The sequence below is a fragment of the Malaclemys terrapin genome, chromosome 11, assembly GCF_027887155.1.
Source record: "Malaclemys terrapin pileata isolate rMalTer1 chromosome 11, rMalTer1.hap1, whole genome shotgun sequence".
NCBI classification, from domain to species: domain Eukaryota; kingdom Metazoa; phylum Chordata; order Testudines; family Emydidae; genus Malaclemys; species Malaclemys terrapin.
In genome coordinates this window covers 67,574,232-67,591,196 of record NC_071515.1, presented here as the reverse complement: position 1 = coordinate 67,591,196, position 16,965 = coordinate 67,574,232, and the positions used below count along the sequence as shown (strand labels likewise).

The 16,965-nt window shown below is 44.5% G+C and overlaps 1 protein-coding gene across 3 annotated transcripts in view; it reads right to left on the bottom strand.

Moving 5' to 3' along the window:
* Nucleotides 1-16,965, bottom strand: part of SLC12A8 (solute carrier family 12 member 8) — an 87,690-nt gene that overhangs the window by 26,044 nt on the left and 44,681 nt on the right. For all 3 annotated transcript variants that reach the window (XM_054044529.1, XM_054044530.1, XM_054044531.1), the window contains exons 7-8: nucleotides 5,236-5,323; nucleotides 2,119-2,206 (exon numbers count right to left, since the gene is read on the bottom strand). In XM_054044529.1, coding sequence (XP_053900504.1) covers nucleotides 2,119-2,206; nucleotides 5,236-5,323 — 176 coding nt within the window. The remainder of the gene's footprint in view (nucleotides 1-2,118; nucleotides 2,207-5,235; nucleotides 5,324-16,965) is intronic.

Sequence of the window (16,965 nt, the reverse complement as noted above, 5' to 3'; positions counted from 1 at the left end):
GGGGGGAGAAGCAGGACGCGGTGGCCGCTCAGGGGAGGAGGCAGAGGCGGAGCAGAGGCAGAGGTGAGCTGGGGCGGGTCAGGGAGCTGCCAGTGGGTGCTCCTCACCCACCAATTTTTCCCTGTGGGTCCTCCAGCCCTGGAGCACCCACGGAGTTGGCATCTATGGTTCCACCGAGCCTGCATTTGTCCAGCTTACTTATCAGAATGTCATGTGGGACTGTATCAGAAGCCTTACTAAAGTCCCTCTTACTTTAGTAAAGTAAAGTATATTACATTCCCTCTATCCACCAAATGAGTTACCCTGTCAAAGAAGGAAATCGAGCTGTTCTGCTTGTTTCTTATGGGGTACTGAAGCTAACCTAATAAAGGACTATCAATATTTATATAACAAAGACTGAATTAAAATGACTAGCATAGAAACAGTGATGATTTCTGTCTTACCTAGAAGTGACATAAGCCCCATGTGACGAAGTGGGTGATTTTGTGGGTTTTTTCAATGGTTTGCATGCAGAGCGGGTGGACTCAGGCTATGGCTAGACTGGCGCTTTACAGCGCTGCAACTTTCTCGCTCAGGGGTGTGAAAAAACACCCCCCTGAGCGCAGCAAGTTACAGCACCAGCCATGCTCCCAGTGCTGTAAACTAATCCCCTCGGGGAGGTGGAGTACCTGCAGTGCTCGGAGAGCGTTCTGGCCAGTGGGAGGACAATGGGCTGTGGAGAGAGGACCCCAGTGACCTAACCAGCCGGTTCTAGCCAGTGGGGAACAAACGGCTGAGAGGAGAGGAGACCCAGGCAACCCTGTTACTTGGCTAGAAGACAATGGACAGAGGTGGGGCTTGGGGGCAGGTGATATCGGATGCCCAGCTGGGAAGCACGGGGTCTCAGGACTGGGGGGAGAGGGCAGGCGGAGCCCACCAGGATGCAGGAGAGACCTAGATGTACTGTGCTGAGAGAGGCCAGGCCTGAGGGCCCTGAGAGTTTCCTGTGCTGTGTTCAGACGCTCAGTAAACCCTCCTGTTTTACGCTGGCTGAGAGTCGCTGCGGTCTGGAGAACAGGGTTGCATTATTCCCTCTGGGAGTGGAGGCCCTGGGGGTCCAGAGTGAGTGGACTCCGTGAGGGGGCCCACAGCGAGAGAAAGGCGTGCAGAGGCTCAAGGAGGTGCGGTTCCAGGAGGCCGAGGGGCTTAACCCCAGAGAGAGAGTGGACCCCCAAGAAGGGCTGTCACACTAAAGGGGGTTCCCCCCAGGGACCATACGGGGCCAAGAGTGGGCACAACCTGGGAGTCCGTGACACCCCACATACGATCATATTTCAGTGTAAATCTAAACTATTTTTTCTTATCTTGGGAACAGGACAAAATCTAGGGCTGCATTCAGAGGGAAAATGAAAGCATGCATTTCAAATAGAAATTATAGCTTAAATTTTGTTAGAAGAATTAAGAATTAAATAAAAGTAAAGCGTGCCAAACTAATTTAATCAAAGAAATTCTGTCAAATTGCAGTGAGCGTATAATTTTGGATAATGGGGGATAATTGAAAATTAGCCATAAACATTTTACTTCCATTTAATGTAAGCGAGCAATGAAATACACTGAAATCTTTTCCTCTCTTTTCAGAGGGCCTCAGTGATAAGGTTCATTGACTATGACACTACAAACCGGCTTCGTAGGTATATGCCAATGTGGAATGTCTAGGATTTAATAATCCCATTACTTACATTGCAATTACACTAGAGTGGATATGAAAATGTAAGCCTTGCTTGACTTAGTAAAGATAAGCAGTTTGATTCCTTGGAGATTTCAATTAGACCTAAGCTTCCACTGATGAAATGGGCTATACTGAATAATGTACAGCGTTTATCATTAGGCAACATTAGCATAGTTTAGCTATTAAAGTTATTGCTGTGGAATTACAAGATTTAGCATTATGGGGCATGTTGGAGAATGCAAGCTATTCAAATCAATTTTGGGATGGGATTTTCAAAGGAGTCTAAGGCACCCAAATCCCACTGCTTTTCCCTTAGGCTCTGGAAAACCCCAACTTTAAATAATGCCCCTGTAGACTGGAAAGCACCGTTTTCTACAATGGATTGAGTTATTTTAAATTTAACAAATTACCTTTTCTGCTATCATAAAGTCATAGCGGAGCGACTCCCGGGTACAAATGGCTCCCAGCAAGAAAACAAAGACTATATATAGAAACCACCTGAAAATAATAGAGAGAGACACCGTTTGTTCCCAAAGCAATGAGATCATTGGGCATTTTTACTATTATTAAGGCCTGAAGAAATTCAGCTACTTACAGTGATCACCATTTAAAAGCTTCATAAATAATTGACATTACTGCAACACTTGTGGTATACCCTGTTCTAAATTTAGGGACTAGCATAGTACATGCAAAGGCAAAAGTGTAAAGAGATAAGCAGCAACCACTGTATTGCTTTGTTATTTTTTAATACCAACTGGAATCCCTTTGCTTAAAGCAACGCAGGTAAGATCATATTTAACTTTAAGCTTACAAATAATCCCAATGGAGTCAAAGGGGACCATGTGCATGCTCCATGTTAAGCACATGATTAAGGGCCAGATTTTTAAAAATTATTTAGGCACTGAAATGTGCAGATGGGCACCTAGTGGCATTTTCAAAAGTGCTGAGGTGCCTGACTCCCATTATTCCATTACTGGGAGCAGTGTGACCTAGTGGATTGCACACTAGACTGAGACTCAGGGGAGCTGGGCTCCGCCACTGCCTCGACATGTACCCTTGGGCAAATCATTTAATCTCTCTGTCTCAGTTCCTCCATCTGGAAAATGGGGATAATTAAATCTACCTCGTTTGTAAAGAAAGCACTTGGAGATCTACTGATGGAAAGCACTATATCAGAGCTAGGTACTGTATTAATTATTAATTAATTATTATTATTGTGAGTTAAATATTCAAAAATTGCCATTATGTTTTGGGGAAATACAGTAGAACCTGAGAGTTACTAACCCCTCAGGAATGGAGGTTGTTCATAGCTCTGAAATTTTCATAACTCTGAACAAAACATTATGGTTGCTCTTTCAAAAGTTTATAACTGAACAGTGACTCAATACAGCTTTGAAATTTTACTATGCAGAAGAAAAATGCCACTTTCCCTTTATTTTTTTAGTAGTTTATGTTTATCACTGTACTGTATTCACTTCTTTCCCCCCCCCCCCTTTTTTTTTTTTTTTTTTTTTTTTTGGTCTCTACTGCTGCCTGATTGCGTACTTCTGGTTCCAAATGAGGGGTGTGGTTGATCGGTAAGTTCATAACCCTGGTTCTATTGCATGTGAAAAAATGGCCTCAGAAAGAACAACTAGATGAGAAATGTCTGAAATAGGGAAGTGAGTCAATGTAAATGGACATCTTCCTTCAGTCCCTCCTTAAAACTCACCTCTTCCTAAATGCCTGCAAGTGGGTATGCCAAGTCTGCTGCATATTATATTACACGTGATTGCCTCACTTTTACCTTGTCCTTCCTGCCTCTATCTGAGGGTAAGGAGCACAGACAGAGGTGTAGCCTTCCACAAATCAGTACATCCCACTATGCACAAGCAGGTGGGAGTTGTTGGGGCAGGGCAGGGAATTGAGGGGCAGATGGGAGGATTGGGCCAAAAGAAATCTGATGAGGTTCAACAACGACAAGTGCAAAGTCAGGAAGAAAGAATCCCATCCACCACTGCAGGCTGGGGACTGACTGGCTAAGCAGCAGTTCTGCAGAAAAGGACCTGGGGATTACCATGGATGAGAAGCTGGATATGAGTCAGCATTGTGCCCTCATTGCCAAGAAGGCCAATGTCATAATGAGCTGTATTAGTAGGAGCACTGCCAGCAGATCGAGGGAAGTGATTATTCCCCTCTATTCGGCACTGATGAGGCCACACCTGGAGTACTGCGTCCAGTTTTGGTCCCCCCACTACAGAAGGGATGTGGACAAATTGGAGAGAGTCCAGCGGAGGGCAACAAAAATGATTAGGGGGCTGGGGCACATGACTTATGAGGAGAGGCTGAGGAAACTTGGGTTTAGTCTGCAGAAGAGAAGGGTGAGGGGGGATTTGATAGCAGCCTTCAACTACCTAAAGCGGGGGTTCCAAAGAGGATGGACCTAGGCTCTTCTCAGTGGTGGCAGATGACAGAACAAGAATCAATGGTCTCAAGTTGTAGTGGGGGAGGTACACAGAGGCGCTAGCTCGGCTCGAACTAGCGCACTAAATATTTCAGTGTGGACACAGTTAGACCAGCCCACCTGACCTCTTAGGTATGCTAGCCCGATCCACCTCCCATCCCGTCATGTGAGGATAAACCCTAAGTCATTCTTCATAAAAAAGTACTTGAGAACTTTAGCTGCAACATGTCAGCTAATATAAGAAAAAGGGAGGTCTAGGTTGGACATTAGGAAAAAGTTCCTAACTGTCAGGGTGGTTAAACACTGGAACAAATTGCCTAGGGAGGTTGTGGAATCTCCGTCTCTGGAGATATTTAAGAGTAGGTTAGATAAATGTCTATCAGGGATGGTCTAGACAGTATTTGGTCCTGCCATGCGGGCAGGGGACTGGACTCGATGACCTCTCGAGGTCCCTTCCAGTCCTATAATCTATGAATCTATGACTCTGCCTGTTTCTTTAAAAAAAAAAAATAAAATAAAATAATGGAGATATCCCATCTCCTAGAACTGGAAGGGACCTTGAAAGGTCATCGAGTCCAGCCCCCTGCCTTCACTAGCAGGACCAAGTACTGATTTTGCCCCAGATCCCCAAGTGGCCCCCTCAAGGACTGAATTCACAACCCTGGGTTTAGCAGGCCAATGCTCAAACCACTGAGCTATCCCTCCCCCATTTATTTTCCTTGTTTTCAGATGAAAATAGAAGGCTTGTAATTTTTATTTTCTTAAAGAAACCCAAATCCAACAACTTTGAAATCTACTCCAGAGTAGTCCAATCTGACAATTCTAGAGTTAATACATATTCTGTATCAGGAAGTGAGCCTGGGGGGCGGAGAAGAATTGATTATATCCGCATTAATGAATCTCTTCACTAAAAGCATCCAGAGTAGGAGGGGGTAATAGATGATAATTTGAACAAGAGCCAGACTTTAATTTTCCAGATGGGTGAGTAATAAAAGGTTGACTGGAATATGAAATAGATTGGTCACATCCAGGGCACACTCTAAACAGAAAGTAAATTCTTCTCACTCTCTTTCAAGCGACTTACGAAATGCCGATAGCTGCCAGAGACCCGAGTGGGATGCTGGCCGCAGGCTTCTGGAGATCTCCACTCATATTAAACCCAGCCATCACACCTGCATGTTGTAGACAAAGATAAACATAATTTGGAATTAGATCATTTATTGATCATGTCAGAACTGTAGCTATACTTTGTTACGTCACTGTTGAAAACACTATCTGCCCCATAGCCGTAGCTTTGTAAGTAAGTAACCATTCAATCCTGTATCCAATGGTAACAAGCTACCAAAAACATGCCCACAAAGGACCCTTTGTGCAGGCTGGACAATGACATGAGAAAAAAGCATGAATTTAAACAAAAACGTCTTATCTTAATACAAACATCATGGAAAACAGCGTTGTTCAATTGTCAATAGAAAAGTGCTGCCATTCATCCCAGTGTCCATTCAACAGGCCGTATTACCCAACTCTGACACATGCAGTTAGACCCAAATAGATGATGGGTTCTTACATCCAGGAGAGACAATCTTTATTATAAAATGGCTTGTACTGTCTCTGTCTACCAACGATCCCACGCACATTTAACAGATAGAGAATAATAATACTGTGCAGGCACCTTCCATCCAAGAATCTGCTTTGCAGATGTCAGTTAAAGCTCACGACACCCTGGTGAGATAGGTATTATCTCTAGCTTGCAGATAGGGAAACTGAAGCTCTGACAGGTTAAGTGTTAAGCCCAAAGTCACACAGAAAGCACATGGTAGAACCGAGAACAATCTAACTAAACTCTTGTTATTATTTATATGCCAGTAATAATATAATATATGAAGATATACCTAACTCATAGAACTGGAAGGGACCCTGGAAGGTCATTGAGTCCAGCCCCCTTCACTAGCAGGACCAAGTACTGATTTTTGCCCCAGATCCCTAAGTGGCCCCCTCAAGGACTGAACTCACAACCCTGGGTTTAGCAGGCCAATGCTCAAACCACTGAGCTATCCTCTCTACCCCACAAAGTTTACGATCTAAATAGACATGACAGACAAAAGGATAGAAGAAAAGGAGAATTATCCCCCACTTTGCAGCTTGGCAAACGGAGGCATAAAGGGATTAAGTGACTGGCCCACAGTGCCTGAGTCTCAGTTCAATGCCATAAGCACAGTACTATCCTTCCTGGTCAAAATAGCTTTTTCACACTTCCTAGAAGTATTCAGATACTGGTAAAGAGAAAAGTAGCCATGTTACTTTAAAAACATGATGAGAATTTGGACAGTTAGTCCAATTAGTAGTACACTATTAGTAGTATGCTATTAGTAGAACACAATTCTTCAGTGTACAATTAGTGTACTTATCTCCATACACCATTGTGAAGTAAGGAAGTATTATTATCCCCATTTCACAGATGGGAAACTAAGTGGTCAAATGACTTGCCCAAGGTTGCAGAGGAAGTCTGTGGCAGAGCAGGGAATTGACCCTGAGTCAGTTCCAGGATAGCACCTTAACCACTGAACTTCCTTCCTCCTCAGTTCAACTTATTACCATGCAAAGTGTTTGGAAGGTGCCCCTTGCAGACTATAGTCTACTGGCATGGCAACGAGTCCCCTTCGTTGTGGGGTTTTTGCCAAGATGAATTGCTCCTATCGAGTCTTTGGCTCAGGAAGAAATGCCACACAAGGGCCAATCACTTCATAGGAGCACCTTAAAATGGCACCGACTTGTGCTGAATTGGAGCCTGTCGTTGCTTATTCACCACCCAAACTCTGACTTCATCATTCCTGTGCAGCATTAGTTTCCCATCTCTGAAATGGGGATAATAATACTTCCTTACTTCACACTGGTGTATGGGGATAAGTATACGAAGGACTTTAAGCCACTCTGATAGTACAGTAATGGGGCCATATAGGTATGATAGATAGATTAGATAGTGCACAAGAGTTAATGTGAGCATCATCAACCACAGAGCCCAAACAGCCTCCTATATACAACACGCAGACCTCAGATCTTACTGAAGAGGACCAAGGAAGTTCAGGAGACACAGGTGGTGTCTTGCTGTTTTATTCTCAATCACCTTGTCCACAAAGGACATGTTCCAGACAGGGTGATAGCTGAAGAAGATTAGCATCAAGAAGTGCTTTCCTGAGTAGCAGGTCCAACAATTTTCAACGAAGCAGCAACCTGCTTACCCTTAACAATAATAAGTCCTCCTTCCCAGTTAAATACATGAAAGAATGTGTCTGATTGGCAAGCAGTAGGATGGAGTGCTCTCAAAAATGCTAGCTCTCAACAAGAAAAACTGTCCAAAAGATCAACTTGAGAAGCTGGGACATTTCTCTCCTCCAGACATAGATCAGCCCCCACGGAAGCATTCATCCCCCTCCAAATTTGAACAATCTTATCTGCAGATTGTTCTCAGAGAGAATTACCCACGTCTCTGTTTCAATCCGATAGCAGCCTGGATTTTCCACACAGACCCACTATCTCCCAAAGCAGATAATGGCAAAGCTGCTGGGCAAGGCAGGATAAAAACGTGGTCAATTCAGCCAGGAAACCAAGGGAGTATCGAGACAGCCTGTACATCACAACTACGCCCAATATAATCCTATTCTGGGAATTATCCATGCGATGGACAAATGAAAACTTTTGCAGAAGGATACTACCTACATCATAGGTCACAGACAATCAACAGCTACACCACCTCCAGTTTATAACTTAACCACCTACGATTTATCATATATCACTGTCATATGACAAATATTTTTACATTTTCTAGTACATTACATGATAAATCAAGATAGAGAGCAAGGGCCTTTTCCATTCCTCGTCTCCTTCATTCCTCAGCAGATGGGGAATGGAAAATACCAGATAAGAGTTCATTTTTAAAAGGGGCCAAATTCTCTGCTCATATACATTGGCACCACTCCACAGCCTTAGCGGAACTGTGCCAGTTTGCATCAGCAGATTATTTAACCCAAGATTTCTAAATCTATTTGCGGTCACTTTGAAACACCAGATGCAGTTTATTCCAGAATTCAGTTTCAGTGCAAAGATATTTCACAGTAACATGACCTCAAGAGGTAAGTTACTTATTTTGTTATAACTGGAGTTCTTCGAGATACATGGTCCCTTTCTATATTCCATTGTGGGTACACATGTGCTTCATGTGCCTAAGACTGGAGACTTTTTGCAAGCAGTGCCCGTTGGTCCTGTGTCCCTACTCTCCTTGCGCTCTGCACAGAGGGCATAAGGGATGAGGCGGACTGACCGCTTCTTCAGTTCCTTCTCCACCACAAATCATGCCACGATTCAAAGCAGAGGGGAAGCAGGGCAGGTAGTGAAATACAGAAAGGGAACATGCATCTTGAAGAACTCCAGTTACAACATGGTAAGTAACTTTAACGTTCCTTTCTTCTTTGAGTGCTGGTCCTTATATGTATTCCACAGTGGGTGACTGACAAGCCGTCCTTAGAGAGAAGGAGGGTGCGAGGATGCAGGTGGTATAGCTGCTTGTAGAACTTCTGCCCAAAGGATGCATCAGTGGAGGACTCTTGAACCAAGGCATAATGCCTCATGAATGTGTGGAAGGAGCTCCACTTAGCTGCCCTGAAAATGTCAATCAGGGGACCTCTTGAAGGATGCTACTGAGGCCGCTTGTATCTTGCAGAGTGAGCCCTTACTCCATGTGGGGGAGGAAGCTGTGCCATCCAATAACAGTTAAGGATACACCTGGAGAGCTACTTAGAGATCCTCTGAGAGGATACAGCTTGACTTCAAACCCGTTCTGCTATGGCAACGAAAAATTTAGGTGACTTTCTAATCGGTTTCATTCCCGGCAGGTAAAATGCAAATGTTGGTGCTCGTCGCATGTCGAGGGAAGACCCTGCGAGCGGCTACTAGAACAAATGGAAATGCCCTGTCTTGACAGTTGTCGGGACCCACTAGAAACCTGAGGAATTTTCTGTGGGAAGGGCAAATGTCCATGTGAAAGCATGCATCTTTCACATTGAGTGCTGTGAACCACGGGTTCTTTTCCAGAGATGGTGTCATTGATGCCACTGTAACCACACAAAGAATTTTAGTTTGTGAATAAAAATGTCAGTGTTGCAAGTTGAGACTGGGTCTTTTTGGGAACTAGGATATATTTTGAATAGAACCCTTTTCCCTGATGCTGAAGAGATACCTGCTCTATTGCTCCCTGCTGAAGGGGGCATTCTATCCCCTGGGAGGAGGATCTCCTGGTGAGAATGGTCCCTGAAAAGGGACAGGGAAGGAGGTTTTGGTGGGGGGGATAGGGAAACTCTATGGAATAGCTCAATGGATGATATCCAGCAACCATCTGTCCATTGTTATTGACCTTCAACTGTGGGGAAAGAGTGCTAGGCAGCCACCAAAGGAGACCTGGGGATTGGGTGGAGATGGCACCAACAGTGGTTCACAACTTCTGAGTATCTCGTTAAAAGTAGCTTTTGGCTGGCCCGGGAAGTTGGGTTAATGTGACTGAAGTGGAAGGTGCAGGGTGTCCTGGCCATTGCAGCCTCTGCCTTTTACGAAGAGGTTCATAAGAGTGCTGATGGTAACTGCTTATTGTATTTTCTCTGATGGATATATACACAGAGAGCAGAGGGTTGCCATGGAGTCCTTTAGCAAGTGCAAGTTTCATCTGTCTTTTCATGAAGAAGATTGGTCTTATAGAAGGACAAATCTTCTATGGTGTTCTGGACCTCCCTGAGAAACCCTAGAGTGTAGCCATGATTCCCAGGCAATGGCAATAGCCATTGATCTTGACACGGTGCAGGCTGCATCAACCTCAGATTGTAATGAAGTTATTGCCACCAGCTTGTCATCATCAATGAGAGCCTGCAAGTGAACCCTCTCCCTCTGGGGCAATTTGTCCCTGAAATCTAGAAAAGTTTAATAATTCAGAAAATCATACTTAGCCAACAGCAATTGACAATTCAATACACTAAACTGGAGGCTAGTAGATGTAAACACCGTCCTCTCCAGCTGATCCACACAGTTGGCCTCCTTATTGGTGGAGGTAGCTCCTGGGTGTTGCTGCCTGGGTCTCTCTGTGGCAACCTGAACATCTACAGAGCTCGGGACCGGGTGGGTAAATAGAAACTCTGCTCTGTTTTCTGGGACAAAGTAATCTTTCTCTGCCCTCTTGGAGGTAGGGGTACATGTTGCCAGTGCATGCCATACAGTCCTAACTAGCTGGATCCCAGTGGTTGCAGGATGTCTAGGAATTTATGTTGTATGTCTTGGACTTCCTCTAAGGAGATATGGAATTCTTATTCCCCCCTTGGTAGCAGCTCCTGGAGTTGCTTGTGCTCATCTCGAGGGGACAGCAAAGCTGGGGAGACCGCCTCATCAGGAGATGAGGAAGATGGTTCTGCCAGTACTGGCAGAACCGGTAGATTCGGCTCATAGTCTTCCTTCAAAGAGAGCAACCAAAACTTCCTCCTGACTGTATAGAAGAGAGAGGGGCAATATGACTCTCTACTACATACAGATCCCGGTAATAGGGGCAGTAGGAAGGGTCGAAGGTATGTTGTGGAGGTCCCCAACGCCTGGGGTACCACCGATCCTGAGGGAGGCGTTTTGCTTGGGTAGGGGAGGCTGGTTCCAGGTAGCTCTGGTTCTCCTGTCTGGACTGATCTTCCTCGTGGAGGCAATGACAGTTCCTCCAGTATATCCAACCTTCTTGTTGGATTTGGATCTGGCTTGATCAGCAGTGTTGTCAGTTCCGTTGAAGAGAAGCCATGGCTAGTAGACAGGATGGGAGACAGACTTCTCTCATAGCATTTATCTCCTGGTGGGGTCAAAATCTCCCTGATGAGGGTCAGTCCCAACAACAGGGGAGACTGTGGATCCAAGAGAGCAAAGATGTCCCCTGGAATGATGTATCTTTCTGTTCTCCCCGGGGTGCACAGGGTTCGGTCAGGCTTTACAGACTGAGCTGATGTAGGAAGATTCTGAGTTGGCAGATCCAGACGGGGTTGTGGTGGTACCCCCGGTGGCTGAGATTCCCTATGGGTGCTCTTCATCGATACTGGCAGTTCACTGCCCTGATAGTGGTGTTGCTGGTGTGGAGTCTGGTAGTAGCAGTGACTTGCTGCACTGTGCTTATTTATCATGGCCCTGGAGCTTAGGTCTTTGGGAGCTAGGCACAAAGACTTGCCTGACTTGGACAGGGTCAGGGAGGGATCCATCCTCTTTGGAGTGGACTTAGAGGGGGGGAGAGCTTATGACAGCATCCCCTGCTCTCCTGAGGAAACCCTGACAGTGGGTCCATAGGTGTATTCTCCCGCACTCCTGCATCAGGTCTCCTGCTAGGAGGTGCACTCCTTGATGTCTCTGACCAATGTACAGAGGGGTACCCCCCAGCCAGGTCCTGACACTGGAGGTTCCGACTCAGGCCATGTGATGGTAAGAAGGAACTGAAGAGGCATTCGGTCCAATCTGCCCCTTATACTATCAGTGTAGCACACGAAAATCGCAGGGGTGCAGTCATGGACCAATGGACGTTGCCTGCACAAATTCTTCGGTCACAGGAGCATGAAGTGCATGCATACCCACAGAGGAATCCATATGGAGACCAGCACTTGAAGAACACTGTATTGCTTTTATGAACAGCACAATACAGAAATAATAATAGAAATAAATATGTCTTAATAGAAATTAAAAAAAGAGCATTCTTTGCCTAAGACAAGCTTAAGTCTTCATTTTCAAAAATGCACCAACAACTGTGTGCCCAGTTTGTGCATGCAGTTTTGCAAGCAACAATATGAGCTATGCAATTTCTGACTCCTTGCCTACACGACCATTTGCACACACACATCCAATGTACATGCGAAATCACGGCAATAATGCAGACTAATTAGGAATGCATTCACCCACAATTTTTTGAAAAAATATTCATTCATTTGTGCTTTGGTGAAGTTATAAAAATACAGGTATTTTTACTCCATCTAAGTAATTATTTTAGCCTTTATGACATAATCAATAATCCTCCATGCCCATAAATACACATGCAAGCCAGCAACGCGCATGTGTAAACACACACACATTATATATATATATGTGCACACACAAACACAAACACACACACACACACACACGGATCACCTCTTCATTAAATTACAGAACTTTAAGAATAAAGCCAGCTGCATTCTACTTCCCTCTGAAATGTTTTAAATGGCTATTACACGGAAAGAAAACTGTGAGCAGAATTTGGGCCTAACTTAGGGTTGCCAAATTTCTTAAAACTGGACACTACAGGCCCCTGCCCCAGTCACTCACTCCCCCTCCCATCACTCGCTCACTCCGCCTCCACTTCCCCAGGGACTCACCTGCTCCTGCAGAGCCAGGCTGGGAGCTGCCACAGAGCCTGCCTGCCTGCCCACGAGATACAGGTCCAAGGCAGCCCCAACTGAAAAGGGACTGGCACGGGTTGATGACCTGGCACCTTTCCTCCCACCGCTGTGCTGCTCTGCCACCTGCCCAGGCCCCTCCTGGTCCCCATGCCCTGGGCCAGGCTGGCATGGTGTGGGTGATAGGCTGCTGCCGGCGGTTACAAGCGGTAGCCGGACTTTTGGTGTCCAGTCAGAAGTAAGATTTCAGAGGGGTACCCGTGTTAGTCTGTATCAGCAAAAACAACGAGGAGTCCTTGTGGCACCTTAGAGACTAACACATTTATTTGGGCATAAGCTATGTATATAGATACCTGCTACTGTATTTTCCACTCCATGCACCTGATGAAGTGGGTTTTAGCCCACGAAAGCTTATGCCCAGATAAATCTGTTAGTCGCTAAGGTGCCACAAGGACTCCTTGTTTTTTCAGTCAGAAGTACTGACTGGACACCCTACAGACCACCTTTGACCAGACTTTCCGGTCAAAAACTGGACATCAGGCAACCTAGCCTAACTGTAAAACTAACTCCACTCGCATCACTGGAGTCATATCACTGAAAATCCAGAAAAACTGAGGACAGAATTTGGACCGTGTCCTTAATTTTTTTTTTTTATGAAATCCCCAGAAAGTACAATTTACTCAGCTTCACTTCAGAGAGACAAGGTGGGTGAGGTAATATTTTTTATTGGACCAACTTTTGTTGGTGAAAGAGACACACTTTCGAGCTACACAGAGCTCTTCTTCAGGTCTAGGAAAGGTACTGGGAACGTCGCACCAAATACAAGGTGGAATAGATGGTTTAGCATAAGTAGTTAACACATAATTTAAGAAACAATTCAAGGCAAAGTGGCTAATTAACACCTCTGCAGTCAAAGGACAAAAAATACAGGTTAGAGGGTTACAGGTTGTTGTGATAAGCTGTAAATCTAATGTCTTTATTAAGACCATGATTTTTAGTGTCTAGCAAATTTATGGATTTAAGCTCTGAGGCTCATCTTTTGAAAGTGTTGTGCAGGTTTCCATTGAGGATGAGGACTGATTGGTCAGATATGCAGTGATTGCTCCGTGAAAAGTGTTTGTTCACAGGTGGTGAGATACATAGGGACTTGCACATAATCGGAGCCTCACCCATCATTACACAGAGCAGCAGAGTTTCCTAAATATCACTTAAATGATACATATCCAGTCTCTAATGTTAATTCACGTGTGTGGCTTTCTAGTATTAATAACTGATTTATTAAAGGCTGGCGTTTGGAAAGAACTTTCCGTTACTCTAATCCTCTACTTCTATACCCTATGATAGTGGTTTTCATCCTTTTTTCATTTGCAGACTGCTACAAAATTTCAAATGGAGGTGCAGACCCCATTGGAAACCTTAGACATAGCCTGCGGACCCCCAGGGGTCCATGGACCATAGATTGAAAACACTGTTCTATGGTAACAACAACCTTTCACAGACCCCTTAGATGTAGTCCGACCACAGGTTGAAAACCACTGCCCTATGACAACTGTCTCACTCTGGGACAGTTCCAATCTCCAAACCCCACTCAGTCCCCATCATACAGAACTCCACAAACTGCTTCTCCTCCACAAAGTGTACCTTAACCACTATTCATTGCTGAATCTGAACTTGAACTCTCATGGTGTCTTCCTATGAAGTTCCTCTTCACTCACAGACGTAAATCCCAGGACAGTGCAGTTGCAGTGCTGTAGTGCTTTAAGTATAGACACACCATGAGCCTGTGAGTGCCTGAGGCTTGGTCTACATTAGCAACTTATGTCAGTATAACTATGTCACTCAGGGTTGTGGAAAATCCACACCCCTGTGCAACGCAGTTATACCGACCTAACTTCACTGAAGAGCTACAGTGGCTCCGCTGCACAGGTGCAGCTGCGCCAGTCCAGCATTTTAAATGTAGACAAGCCCTCAATTCCCTGTACTTCCTTACTCCCACCTTTTTATTTGTCCAAACATACTGCAAGTTCTTCCAGGCAAATTCTTCTGTACGTACTGCACCTAACACACTGGTACCTGGATGGGGCCTCTATGCACTGCTTTCATACAAACAGGAATGGGAGTAAGATCACACAATCATCACTGGCACATTGCTACTGGCAGGGAATTGTTTAAATCCTCCAAATAACAGACTAACCAAAACGAGGGAAGTCGTGCGTAGCAACCCAATTAATTATCCTGTACACTGCACAAAGCTGTATTTTAAAAGACTCTTTAGTATTACTAAAAAGAGTACTTGTGGCACCTTAGAGACTAACAAATTTATTTAAGTATAAGCTTTCATGGGCTACAGTATTACTACTGGTATTACAACTACTAACCAATGAAATAATAAACTGACAGAGCTTTAAATAAGTTCAATCTATTAGCTTTGACTTTCCTAGCTGCCAAGAATCAGCAGCGATGAAGAACCATTTAATAACACTAAGGCTAATTTTCTTTGCAGCTTTGTCATAAACACAGTGGAACCTCAGAGATACGAATACCTCAGGAATGGAGGTTGTTCGTAACTCTGAACAAAACGGTATGGTTCTTCTTTCAAAAGTTTACAACTGAACATTAACTTAACACAGCTTTGAAACTTCACCATGTAGAAGAAAAACGCTGCTTTTAACCATCTTTGTTTAAATGAAACAAGCACAGAAACAGTTTCCTTACCTTATCAAATCTATTTTTTAAAATTTCCCTTTATATTTTCTAGTAGTTTACATTTAACACAGTACTGTACTGTACAGTATTTGCTTTTTTGTGGGGGTGGGGTGGCTCTGCTGCCGGATTGCATACTTCCAGTTCCAAATGAGGTGTGTGGTTGACAAGTCAGTTCATAACTCTGGTGTTCGTAACTCTGAGGTTCTACTGTACTCCTTTTTTCCCTATTAGATGGTTAGGAGCAGCTGCACTCCAGACATGGGGATGACATGGCAGCCTCCTCATAGCCAGTAGTCATGGGTAAGGGAGAAAGGAAAACCAATACCATCCGCCACTACCTTTCCTGGGATGCTACAGCTTGAGGCTGGACTCAGAACAGTGATTCTCCCAAGAGGGAGCACATGGTACCACTAGACAAGATAGCAGTAAAGTAAAACAAACTCTCACTGAGCCCAGGCGAGAAGCTGCCTGCCAAATCACTGCCCAACCTGTTTGGACTTAGCATAAGGGAGTTCAATGAGAGGCAAATAAGAAATAACTCAAGCACTTTCACAATGGCCCAGTCTCCATTAAGGTACTGAGCACACTCAACCACTGTGGAAGTGAAAGGACGTTAAGGGAGCTCCCATCATTGCAGGATCGAGCCCGTAGGTTTTGCAGGCAACACAATGATAGAAGATTCAAAAGCCTTTAGAATCATAGAATATCAGGATTGGAAGGGACCCTCAGGAGGTCATCTAGTCCAACCCCCTGCTCAAAGCAGGACCAATCCCCAGACAGATTTTTGTGCCAGATCCCTAAATGGCCCCCTCAAGGATTGAACTCACAACCCTGGGTTTAGCAGGCCAATGCTCAAACCACTGAGCTATCCCTCCCCCTTTAGCCTTTAAAGTGCTTCAGTCCTTCCATAGAGAGTGAACAAAAGAGCAACTATTCCAACTACTCAACAAAATGCATAAAACAGGAGACGCTCAGAGGCCAAGCCTTTCTGAGTGCTGAATGTGCCCTGACACTCTGCTAGGCCCGAGACATCACTACCCCCTCTATCCCCGCTCTGACAAATACTCCCTTTATAATCATCATCAGCAGAACAGAACTACAGGAGTGTTTAAGGAAACGGGAAGCGATTCCCTTCTGTAAAAGGCCAGGCAAGCGCTTGAAAGAAAGATTCTTCAGTCGGTCTTCGCAGTAAGTTCACGTAGCCCTGGTGATCCAGCTGGCTGAATGAATATTTTGGGACAAAAGGGAAGTAACAGGGACACTTGCTCCTCCAAGGCAAATGAGGTAGATTTCTAACAAAACAAGTATTTATGCTACTGGAACACTCATTCATTTCATCTGTTTTATGAAACCATATAATATGTCTCCCTGTATTGCAGCAACTCTGCTAATGACTTTCGGCTAGTTGCTTAGAGCTAATCCTCTGAAAGTTCATTCTATAATCCAAGGATTCATCACCATGGAAACTGCTTACAATCAGTACTTTTTATAGCAAAAAAACAGCATCAACAAGAGGAATTCTAACTCGAATTGATGGAGATTTCATTCCCACTTGGCATTGCCAGATTCATTTTTTATGGTCTTTTAGTTAATTTAGGAAAGTGAAATAAAACCAAATCCACAATTAAATTTAACAAATGTGTCAGCTGGAATGATAAGCAATGGTACTACACATACCACGC